We start from the raw sequence: 12,802 nt of genomic DNA, 5'->3' as shown, positions 1-12,802 counted from the left end.
AAGATCATTGTAAACTTGATTGCTTAGATCAATGTTTTTTGGTGATGGAGTTATTGTCCATTTAGAGTAATTATATTCTAATTTTAGATGACCCCATGAGCACCCAAGTATCTGTCTTATTCATTCCACAAATATTTATGGAAAACCTTCTGTGTGCTCGGTTTCAGCTTTGCTTATTATCATAAGACCTAAATCCAACTTTGAAATCAAGGAAATGTGACTTATTACTTTACACCAAATAGTCTTATTGACTCTTTTAACACTTAGAACTTGCCTATAATATACAGTTATCAATTAAGCCACTGTTGACAAGGATAACCTCTCTGAAGCAGAAAAGTTAGCTGCCTGTACGTTTATTTTTCCTGACAAACTTGTATCAGAGAGAGTATTTCAAATGCTTTGTGATCAAGATAAAAAAAATTGCACAATGGATTTTTTTTTTTTAACATGTGGGTAAGTTCGTAGAGCATTTTTATACCATTTCATTCCTAGAAAGATGATATAAAATCAAGCTTATGTAGAACCCTGGAATCTGGCCTTTGGTCATTATGTTAGCAGCGTGCCAACCACCGCCCCCCCCCCATCATGTGAGGAATTGAGACATGTATCCAAAGTAGAGCTGCATAATTGTGGTAGCCCATCTGGTCTGATTTTAGCTTCTCTGCACTTCTCTGACATTGCATGGTATCCAAGGCAAGGAAAAAACAATAAAAATTCCATGCAGCATACTTGTCAATAAATGTTTCATAGATTTCTGTTGATGTTTCAACTCACAGGACACAGAGGATTACTATTCTATACTGTTCATTCCCAGTAGCAGTTAATATTTTGGCTGAACAGCCTCCTTCACTCATTCTGGCTTTTGCTCCTTTGAAATTGGAGACTGGAGCCCTGACAGTAGTTTTACTAGAAAGAAGGAAGCATATCAGTAGCTTGTAACTAGTAGGAAAATAGTCTGAATATACAAATACATTCAGGATACAAATATACAGAAACATAGAAAATCATCCCCGGTCTGTATTTGTTAAACAGTACCACCCCCGCACCCCCCCGACTCCCCCGCTGACTTCACAGGCATTCAATGTGTGCGTTTGCAGAGGGTCCCCTACTTCAAAGGGCCCATGCTTGGTTTAATGCTCTACTGTCTTTGTCTTGAAATTCTTAACCATTTTTTAATAAAGGGTCCCATGTTTTCGTTTTGGAATGAGCCTCATAAATTGTGCAGCCAGTCCTGGCCCTTGTTTCCGGAGATTCTGGGTAATTGTGTTTGTGTAGCATCAACAGCTTGTGCCTGGCGCTTAGAGATGGCAGTAAATGTTTTTAGCATGAGTATATGAGTGATGTTATAAGGCTTTAAATAAAAGCAACCAGCCTGAACCTGAGCCCATTAAATTATGCTAGGGTTGGGCGCCTGGGTGGCTCAGTTGGTTAAGCGACTGCCTTCGGCTCAGGTCATGATCCTGGAGTCCCAGGATCGAGTCCCACATCGGGCTCCCTGCTCGGCAGGGAGTCTGCTTCTCCCTCTGACCCTCCCCCCTCTCATGTACTCTCTCTCATTCTCGATCTCTCAAATAAATAAATAAATCTTTAAAAAAATAAAATTAAAAAATTAAAAAAAATAATAAATTATGCTAGGGTGGGGAGTGGGAGAGAGGTACTAAATTTTTTAGAGAAAATTTAAAATAGAAGAACTGAAATAATACAACAAATACCTATGTGTCCATCAGCATACCTGACAGGTATTATTTTATTTACTGAAAATGTTTATTTACAAATAAAAAGCAGATGAAATTTACCTGTTGGCCCCACTTCTAATCTCATTTATCTCACTGGGAACTAAAGCTCCAACACAAATATTAGATCCTTACAGTGTTTGTTGTCCCTTTACACTGCCAGCAATAATATATGGTAACGTAGTTTTTTTGTGAGCGTTTCGGTATTTATGTAAATCGTATGAGACTATATGTATTATCTTGTAATTTGCTGTTTTCATTCAATATTTTGCTTGTAAAATCTGTTCATACTGATACACGTGGCTCTAGCTCATTCATTCTTGTTACCATGTACAGTACTAATGAAATCCCCTGTCCTGATCTGCTGTCCCACCTAGTGAGGCTGTTTAGAGCATTGTCAAGAGGAGTCTTTGTATTCTGGTTCTGCCACTGTATTCTGGTTCTGCCACTAGGTGGGTAACAATGGGCAAATTAAGTGATCTTTCTGAATCCCTTGTTTTCACATTTATAAAATGGGATTAGTAACTTCTACCACTTAAGGTGACTTTAGGACAATTAAATGAGATAATATATATAAAACCTTGCATCTGATACAAGCGCAAAAAAAGGGGTGAGGATTATCATTACTTTACCATATATATGGCTGAATATTACCAAGCCCTAGGCGTATATGTAACCATGATCTTAAATTTGCATTGTTTCATTTTTTTTCATTGTACCCTTAGCTTGGCTTTGGTCTTGATTCTATTTTTATAATGATAAGAAAATGTTACCCTTAGAATGCAGTCCTCGATACAACTTAAGAGTTTCAGGTCCCCCTTTTACAAAATTGAACAATACTACATTGTTGGACATTCTGTGGCATAAACCCATGCAGTTCCAGGTTTAAACCCATCCAGCTATAAAACTACAATATGACGCACTTACAAAATTATATCTATGCTCTGCTCTATGCATAACTGGAAAAAAATGAACATCCAGCATTTTCCAACTTTCCTTTTGCAAAGTAGCAAATAATAGAACTGAGAGGTCTGAATTCTGTCAGTCCGTGCGCTGCTGCATGCGCTCCAACTCAGGATTAGAACTTAAAATAAGTACACACTGAGCTATTTTTTTTCACGTTCTCTACAATTTCTAAAAAAAATAACAGAAGCCAGTATTAAACAGTCTTTGAAGTAGTCTGTGGTGTATTAAGAAACTCGAAATAGCCTTCTGAACATCCCTGTGAATTTCAAGCGTCGTATTTTGGTTATTCAACAGATACTATACGATTCGCTATAGAGAAAAGGATAAGGAAAAGAAATGGGTTTTTCAACTCTGTCCGGCCACTGAGACAATTGTGGAAAATCTAAAACCCAACACAGTTTATGAATTCGGAGTGAAAGACAATGGAGAAGGTGGAATTTGGAGTAAGATTTTCAATCACAAGACTATTGTTGGCAGTAAGTACCTGGAACTGCTTCAGTGAGCTTTCTGTAATTCTTACTTTTTTTCCTAAGTACTGAATTTTTAATTATTTTATTCTTAAATATGAGATGAGTTTATTCCCATCCTCTAGTACTTAAAAAAAAAATACAAAAGCGAACAGAATTTGAGTATTGGTATTTCAGAACCCTTTATATTAATGTGTGGTTTTTTAAACAAAAAAAAAAATTATAAGCTGATGTTTGATGCCTCCATTGATAACAGTTCTTTGGCCATTGTAGTATTTTAAATCAATCTCAGATCTATGAGCACCAACTGAGTGAAAACAGCAGTAATGTGTGCAGGTGTTTGGAATTGAAAGCTGGGCCAGTAAAAGTGAACATAAAAAGACTGCAGGGGGCCCTGGGCTCTCTTCCTGTGATCCCTTCATTCAAACTTCATTGGAATCAGTGTTTTAAATGATAGCAAACAAATAAGATGATTAACAATGTCAGAGTTAGAACAGGAGTTACAGTTCTTCATAATGAGTAGGAAGAATTAATTTAGGAACACAAAGAATGAAAATAATGTTATTTTCTCCTTGTTTCTGTCAGGTAAAAAAGTAAATGGGAAAATCCAGAGCACCTATGACCAAGTCCACACAGTGGTAGGTACCAGGTTATTCTCAGGAATGTTTTTTAGCAATTTTGTCTGCATTATGTTTTTGTTGTTGTTGTTTTGTTTTGTTTTTATAAGGAAATCAGTCTGTTAGGAAGTGTTGAAATGGGATTAACTGGTTCTGGGGCTTTGTGTAAAGTACTTAATGCTTTAGGCATTTGCTAAGTTTAGAGCTCTAAAGTACTGATAATGTAGTTACTCAAGTATTTCCATATTCCAGGTGTTTTTGAGGTTATGCTTATTATCTTCTGTGCAGTGGATTGTTTTTTAGAATAACATGTTTCCAGAGTGAATTTGGACATGCTCTGTTTTCATTGGTATTATTCATTTCTGTCCTCCGTCCTCTTCCCTCTATTATCTCACATCCTACTTAAAAAAGCCAACCTTTTCCAAAACAATGAAGCAACTGGCTTGGTTTTTTTCCTGTGCCTAGCCTCTCGTGCAGTAAATATCTGCACATCTTACGTGCCTGACAATCCCCCCATCTAGACCTCTCCCCGCTTCTCTCTCACTACAGAAACTCAGTCCCTTGTTCTCTCTTTCCCTCCACTTGTCAAAATCTCTTCTCAGGAAGCACCATCCCAGTTATGTACTACTTGTTATAAATGCAACCTATTGTTATAACAACCACAGAGATATTTGCATCTTAAATCATATACGCAATTATAAAGTGAAGACCATTATGTCCTGAGCAGGTAAAGGAGGCATCAACATTCTGAAAACTTCCTAATATATATGATCAAATTTCTTTCTAGAAAGGTTGTGCCACTTTACAATCTTGCTATCAATGTATCAGAGTTACCTTGCTATTATCAACATTATTATTATCCTGATTATCAACATTCTATTTCCATCACTAAATTTTCAGCTAATGTAATAGTGTAAAATGGTTTTTTAAATCTCTATTTCTCTGATTTCTAAAATAGCAGTACTTTCTTCACTTGTTTATTAGCCATTTGTCTTTTCCATTTAATGACCTTTAGTTTTAGTTCTTTATTGGGAGTCTTATGGGTTTTATTGAAGAGTTTAGTTCTAAAATTTAGTTCTTGGGAATCTCATGGGTTTTATTAAATAGTTTAAAGACTAGAGATTAAAGAATATCTACTCTTTGTGATCTCATCGAGGAACATTATTCTCACATTTGTTACCAATTTTGTTTATGGGAATTTTTGAAATAGGCAAGTCTTAAAATTTGTTTAATCAAATTATTTGTCTTTTCCATTGTCATATTTTCAATTGCATTATATTTTAGAAAGCCCTTCCCTATCCAGGGAGCAAATATTTCCCTATTTTGCTTTTAGTTTTATAAGTGGTTTGATTTTGTGATAATTAAACTTTATATGAGTTTTATTTCACTATATTGCAGGTAGTAAGGTTATGTACTGACTCGGTTCTGCTTTTTTTTTTTTTTTTTTTTTGCAAACAATCATTTGGCCTAGTACTAAGTATTGAGTTGTGCCATTCCTTATTAAGGTCCCTCTGGCTTTGTCTCTCTTAAATCCAATCACAGGGAATAGAGTTGCTCTTTGTTTCTCTTCTATAACAATCCCCACTCGTGTTGTGAATGGTTACCTAGGAGCTATATCTTATCTCTCACCCTCTTGGCTGTCCTGCTGTGTCTTACATGTGACTCAATGATGTCATTTCTTTCCTTTTTATCAGCAATCATATCCCAATAATGTCTTGTGGCAGAATATTTCATCTAGTGAGAGTTACTCAGCAAAATTGGGAAGGATTGTTGATGTTTACTCCCAAGGAATTTAATTTCTTTTTCATATCATAAATAGCCATGATGAGAAGGCCCAGGAAGAAACTTCCTGCATCTGTGACCCAGAGCCAGATATTTGATCACTTCAAGCTGTGAGGTGGAGTACCCCCAACTCCAGCCAGCTGTGACGAGCTGTGGTTTGAAACTCTTGGCTATTTCCAAAGGAAAACCCAAATTAACTGAAAAGCTATTTTAAGGCTTCTCTGTGAGACTTTCTTCATTGTCACCTTCTGGAAAGCCATCTGTGCTCTTGGGTAGCTCTGGAACACAGGAAAGTTGAAAAGGATCTACTTGGGATAGCCTTTGAGCATCTGACATGGCCACTTAGAATTGATTCTGAAAATATTTTAGAGGTATATTCTCATCCAAATAAAGTCAGTATCAATCCAAATATTCAGACAGACATCTCTGAGACTGCTTGGAGAAGGCAATATTTTAAGAGCTATGAAATAAATTTACTTTTAGAGTTTTAAGCAAAAGATACCTTGAGAAATGCTTTCATTCACCTGTACACCTAAAACTTATATGCAGCAAAAAATTAGCGGATGTTAAAGAAGCCCCATCTTAAGCATCTGGTTACATTATATATGTGATTCATGTATCTAAGGATACATGTTGGGCTGGCAAGCCCAGGTGTGCAACATATAGCAGACGTCTCTTCTGATTGGTTGGTGCCTTTGTTCTACCACTTGTTAAATAGTTTCAGTATCACCCCTACCTGCCTATACCTCCAGAAAAATAGGGAAAAGGTGCATAAACAAAATGGTGATTCTTTCTATATAAATTGCGTTACTTGAGATCCATGATCTTGTGAAAGAAAAAACACATTTATCATAATTTTTGCTCTTTCATTCTTGTTGAGAATCTAGAATACTCTTTTTATGGAGGCGAAACCTAATGTTTACTATTAGGTTTTATTTTTATATATGATATAATAAAAATGGTAGAAGTGAATTCCCTTATATATATATATATATATATATAAAATGATTCAATCAAGAACAATCGCTGAAAGGACCTAATTTTACTACATTTGAAAGGACGTAATTTTAATACATTATGTCTATTTTTTAAAAAAACTTAATTATCTTACTAGTTCACTAGCTAAACAATCATTTTTTAATGATTGTGTTTATTTATTTATTTGAGAGAGACAGAGGAATGCACAAGCAGGGGGAGCAGCAGAGGGAGAGGGAGAAGCAGGCTCCCTGCTAAGCAGGGAGCCCGGAGTAGGGCTGAATCCCAGGACCCTGGGATCATGACCTGAGCCAAAGGCAGACACTTAACTGACTGAGCCACCCAGGTGCCCCTAAACAATCAATTTTTGAAGTACATAGTACTTAACAGAGATTTTAAAATATAAGTTTATTTAATTCCAATCTCCTTAGAATAAGTGTTCCCCTAATATATGACATCTGTTTTCACCCTTCCATTTTTTTTTTTCCATCAGAGATCCACCCATCTTTTTAAAAGTATGTCTCTTATTGGCAAAAAGAGAAGTGGTGCCAATTTTTAAAGTGTAACAGTTACCAGATGAGTGAGGTGAATAGGGAACAATGCCATGTGGTCCCCACCCATACCTTAAGATTGTGTACAATGAATATATCAGGTATCCTTCTGTTCTTAGCAATTGTTTTAAGCAGAAACTTGAAAAATAATATTATCAAAGGTGTATGTCTCACTCCTCCCTAAACAACCAGAAATATGAAGACTTCTGCAAGTAGGACACTGGATTAAATCAATATGTTTTGTAACTTTCATTAGAACATCTTAAAAATGAATTAAAACTACAGTGTAACAGACCCAAGTTCTTCTCATGTGGTTTGGCTCTTGAACCACTGAAGTCTGATTTTGAGCAACCCTTGCCACTCCCCAAATGGACAGCTTTTTTTATCTCAGGACCTGAAAATAAAGTTAAATCTATAGTGAATATTCTGACACCACAAAAATACCAAATAGACAAGCCTGTAAGGAAGAGCCTACAAAGAGTAGTATTAACACTACATGTATTAAAGCTGATTTTCACAATAATATCAGGAAGTAAATCTAATGCAGAGTGAATAGAAAGTCCCTCATCCTCTATGGTTACTACTGTTCTGGTTATTTCTAGATAAGCATAGGCTTTCCCTAACCAGGACTAAAATCAACTGAATTGGTCATCAGTTCATTGCTGTTTACCACATCAGCATCCTCTCCCCATAGAATCTCCCCACTGGATACTCAGCCACAACGTCCCTGGAAAAATGGTAGAAGTGAATTCCCTTAACTAGTCCCCCAGCTCAGGATATAGTACAACCTAGGTTCTTAAGGAACAGGATATCTTAAAAGTCGGGAAAATAAAATACCACATTTCTTCTGGGGCAGGAGGGAAATAACACTTTCTTCCTGGCATACAGTAAACACATAGAAAATAGTTACTAAATGAAGGGAGGACGAGAGTTGTGGAAGGAAGTGGTGGTGAAAGCTTGCAACAGGAATGGGAGTGAGCAAAAGCTCCACAGAAAAGAGAGCCAGCAGGGACATGGCCTAAGAGCAAAACTGGGACGACGAGGAAGGGTTACTGGTACCTTTTTAAAAAACACCGTACGTGGAACAGTTTGATTAAAATTGGGTTGCAATTGGTTAAACACTGTTAACTTGGAAATTATCACAATATTTCATTTCTCAATGGATCCCAGTAACAGACATGTCCCTACACTTTTATAAGAAGACATAGGGAAAGGATTCACAGTGTCAGCTTCTTATTGGCAATTTAGAGCTTTCAGCATAGACATTTCAGTCAAGAGTATTCTCCTGTTGCTCCTAAAAACCCTACTTACAGAGAGGCAGCTACTTGCTCAGGAGTCCAGTCTTGATGCATCTTTGGATTGCAGATTCGGCAAGAGTGTAATTATAGGTCTAGAAAGAATTGGATTCTGCAGCTAAATTATTTCCTTGTTTTTTGGCAGCACATACTGTACATATAGTCTTGTCATCATCTTAATAGAACATTGTTAGATACTCAAGTTAGAGTTCAAAGAGAAACTTCGTGCCGTTCATGTGAAGAGTGAACTATTATCCATTTGTCCTTGTCAAAAATTGTGTAAAACAAATCATCACAGTAAAGGAACTAAAAATTAAAATAATGAAATTCCAAAGCAATCAACACAGCAACATGCAGGTGTTTCTGCTAAATTGTGATGTGTCTGAAAAACTTCCCATTCTGCAAAATGTGCACTAAATGGCAGGACTCCTAGGGATAGAGAACAAGCCATTCAAAAATCTTTGGAACTGTAGCAATAGCTCTAACAAAAATGGTTACTAGTACCTGGAAAGATAATGTGGCTCCCGTGTGGCTGGAGGTTGGCACAGCTGGTATTTAAAATTCTCAAATGATAAAGGCCGTGTGCTGGCGACTCTTCGGCTAGAGTGGGACAGGTAGGAGTAAGGTAGACACCTGAGGCAGAGCCTTTCTGGGAAAGCATCCTGTGTACAAGGGCTCCTATTGAATTTTCTTACGATAAAGCTGAAAGAGATCCTGCTGCCAGGGTGACATCAAAGCTGAGAATTTTTTTTTCTCTCCCACTGAAGGTTATACTATTTCTACTATTCCCTCCCCCTTTGCCTGGGAAAAATTGGGTATAAATTATACTTATGTATTCTCCTATTTACCAATAGCATATAAGCTATGCAGTACACAAGCACATGTAGTAACTGAACAGACTGTTGATCAGAAAAGCTTTTCCTAATTAAAATGTAATTCATGCTTGTAAGGAATCGGGAAACAGAGAAAAGTCTAAAAAATTAATCCGTTTATAAGAAATAATCACTGATAAAAAAAACCTATGATCTATTTCTTTCTGATAATTTGTGTATACATGTTATAAAATTAGGTTATAGTGTGCATATAATTGTAATCTTTGTATTTATATTATGCATATTTTCCACTTTGTTAAATAGATGTCAAAAATTTGAAACAGTTTATTTAATAAAAGCTCTGCTTTTGGATGATGTAGTTGTTTTGCATAGTGGTAATAATTTATATATAAGGGTGTTTAGCTTTGATTAATTCCTTAGTTTAGGATTCGATTAGATTGGGCTAGATTGTTATGGAGGAAATTACTGGGTGTGTTAGTCCATTAGGGCCGCTAGAACAGAATACCATAGACTGGGTGGCTTAAACAACAAACATTTATTTGTCACAGTTCTGGAGCCTGGGGAGTCCAAGATCAAGGTGCTGGCAGATTTGGTGTCCGGGTGAGAGCCTGCTTCCTGGTTCACACACAGCCATCTTCTTGCTGTGTCCTCACGGGGTGGAAAGGTGGAGGGATCTCTCTGGGGCCTCTTTTATAAGAGCACTAATCTCCTTCAGAGGGTGGACCCCTCAGGACTTAATCATTTCTCAAAAGCCCAACCTATAAATACCATCACACTTGGGAGTTAAGTTTTAACATATAAATTTTGGGGGGACATACGAATTCAGTCTATAGCACTGAGTCTATAGCTATAAATAGTTTTTAAAACCTGATAATAGTAAACTTCTATTTTTTGTGGTTTTTTAAACATAAGGACCTTAATACAAGAAGACAAATAGCCAACAGTAAGCTTGGTATTGTGGCCCTTCTTTGTTATGGGCACATTATTCACTAAAATGGGAGCATGTTAACAAGTCTCTGTTGCTCACAACTATAAACACCCATGTGGTAAGTATCTCACCCAGCACATCCTGGATTATTAACAGATCTGGTGCATGAGGTCCCTTTATCATGGATACAGGTTAAATCAAGCATCAACAAATCAATGTCATGCTCCCCTCTTTAACGCAGTCTAATTCTTCCTTATGTTTTTGCTTCCCTTATTGTGTTCCTATGTCTCTCCCTTGGCTCTCCCTTGAGTCCTTGGCTCACAGTTCTGTCCAGTCATGACTCCACTTTAAAGTTAACACTAAACCTGTCCCTAGTTCAAGTCACTCCATGACATCAAAACTTCCTGTGGGATGTCTGAGGCAATTTGGGAGAAGGGAGAATGCATAGTGCCCTAGGATGCCTTTCTGATTTGAGGTCCTTTGTGCATAAATATGTGCAGAATGGTTTAGAGTATGGGATTTGGAGGTAGAAATGTCTGGATCTGAGTCCCAGCTCTGCCTTCTTGGCCAAGGAGATGCTTGGTCTCAGGAGTTCATGGTAGTCGGGTTATCTGTAGCAGCAGATCTGTTATCTGATCGGGTTATCTGTAGCTGCAGCTGGGTATACTCAAATCATGGATGCTGATCAGTTTTAAAAGATAATATGTAGCTTAGCATCTTCTTGAGAGGAAATGTAAAGACAGAATTTGGTCGGGTCACATCTCAAATGAAGTGATAAATCAACTAGTAGTCAATCCACATGATTTAGTTCCTTTCATTGCAGTTTCAAGGTTAACTAAAATAATGGGAGTTCTGCAGAAACTGCTTCTTTCAAGCCTTTGGACATTTATGGGGAAAACCAAATGAGTCCAATAAAATAGAGGTAGATATATGCACTAAAGGTCTTTCCAGCAACTGTAATAACACAGGGCTACTTCCAGTTCTTTGCTCTTCGTTTTCTTTTTCTTTTTTTTAAGTTAAAACTAACTAAAAAGCTTACTCTCTTCTCTTTTCAGCCAGCATATGTCCCAAGGAAGCTAATCCCAATAACCATCATCAAACAAGGTAATTTGTACAAGTCTGCTCTGGATGTATGTTTAGAACTATTTTTTTTTTTATTTTAATTCTAGTACAGTTAACAGTTTAGAATTATTTTTCATACACTTTTCACTGAGATAATTAAACAGCGCTTTTTTTTCTCAATTTTTCTGATTGTTTTAAAGTCAGTATGGTCTAGCATATTAGAAGTTAATAGATTATTTTGGCTCATGTACCAATAGGCCAAGTCTTGGCAAGCCACCCTGGTTGTGTTTTACCAAAGTAAAACTTTTGGTACAAAGCAACTACAATAAGTATTAAATTTTAAAAAGTCATATGAATATGTGTGGCTTTGTTCAGGATTAAGTTGGCATACATGAAGAAAATCATTAATAGGATTTTTGGATTAGTGAAATAAAAACTATGATTTAGTGCTCCTTTTAGGTAAAGACATACAGTTTCCAAGAATTATAATGTCTTATTTCAATATGCAGTTGTTTTTGTTTTGACTTTGATTTTTAAATTATTAAAATGACTCCATTATTTTGAGAAAGTTCTTGGTAGAAGAGATTAGACACTTAAAGTAATTATTCATTTTAAGAAAACATAGTGCCTCAAGTGTATTCTCAAAACAGTGTCAGTATTGGAATAATCCAGATTCTTTGCTTTGAGAATATACATTTTCACTTTTTAAAATTTACTGTAGTAATTGCCTCACTTTGCGCTATTTCTTTAACTTGGGAAGGCTGCAGGAAATGGAGATTAGGAAGGAAATTTTCAGCTCATTTGAATGGAACACTTTATGATAAAGTAATAACCTTTCGTTACTTAAAGGTGTTAACTGTGAAGGTGAGCTGTGCTTCCCAGTCCTTTCCTTGGCTGTGTACCAGCCCAAAGAGTTACTTTTTATATTAATTAAAAAGTTATATTAGGGCTTCCCTAGTGCAGATGTCTTCACATTACAGCTATTTGCTGCTTCCTATTTTCTTCCAACACACTGTTCCCTTTTGTATTTCAACAGTGATTCAGAATGTTACTCACAGGGCTTCAACTAAATCCCCAGATAAGACTCCCTTTGGAGGAACAATATTAGGTGAGTGGATCTTAGTATCTATACTTACAGTAAGCACGTCAGGCTATTTTTTGATAATAGGGCCCTCATGGAATTTTACACTGTTAGCAGGTCTATTAAATTGATGTTGGTTCATTTCCTTTCAGTACTGAGCATTCTGGCTTGTGTCCATTCTAGGCTAGGAGCCAAGAGGTATTACCTCTAGGAGTGTGTGTTAGAGAAACAACTCTAGCCCACGCCTAGTAGGAACAATGGCACCCATCCTACTTGCCCCATAGCGTTGGTGCAGTTAGGAGGGAGTCCTTGTTGTATCGAACTGCTCTTTTAAAAATTATTAATAATGTATTTTGTTCAATGTATATGTTAAACAGCCATTTTACTATTTTTGATTCTATGGATTAAAAGCCAGAGGATTTTGTAGTTCAATTCTGAACATTAAAAAAAAAATCTGTTTAAAGTATGATCATATTTTTTTGCCAAAACTTTAGGTTTGAGTTAAAATTGAT

The 12,802-nt window shown here is 36.5% G+C and overlaps 1 protein-coding gene across 37 annotated transcripts in view; it reads left to right on the top strand.

Annotated features, from left to right (window-relative positions):
* The window catches only part of ABI3BP (ABI family member 3 binding protein), a 241,306-nt gene that overhangs the window by 96,426 nt on the left and 132,078 nt on the right, over window positions 1-12,802 (top strand). For all 37 annotated transcript variants that reach the window (XM_064582027.1, XM_064581586.1, XM_064584048.1 and 34 more), the window contains exons 5-8: window positions 2,994-3,175; window positions 3,752-3,804; window positions 11,203-11,251; window positions 12,246-12,317. In XM_064582027.1, the coding sequence (XP_064438097.1) occupies window positions 2,994-3,175; window positions 3,752-3,804; window positions 11,203-11,251; window positions 12,246-12,317 (356 nt within the window). The remainder of the gene's footprint in view (window positions 1-2,993; window positions 3,176-3,751; window positions 3,805-11,202; window positions 11,252-12,245; window positions 12,318-12,802) is intronic.

This window comes from Mirounga angustirostris, unplaced genomic scaffold, assembly GCF_029215605.1.
Source record: "Mirounga angustirostris isolate CCGP_5_RB_7025 unplaced genomic scaffold, mMirAng1.0.hap1 SCAF_1, whole genome shotgun sequence".
Classification (NCBI taxonomy): domain Eukaryota; kingdom Metazoa; phylum Chordata; class Mammalia; order Carnivora; family Phocidae; genus Mirounga; species Mirounga angustirostris.
The sequence above is the reverse complement of the archived record's forward strand: the minus strand, read 5'-3'. Positions and strand labels throughout refer to the sequence as shown.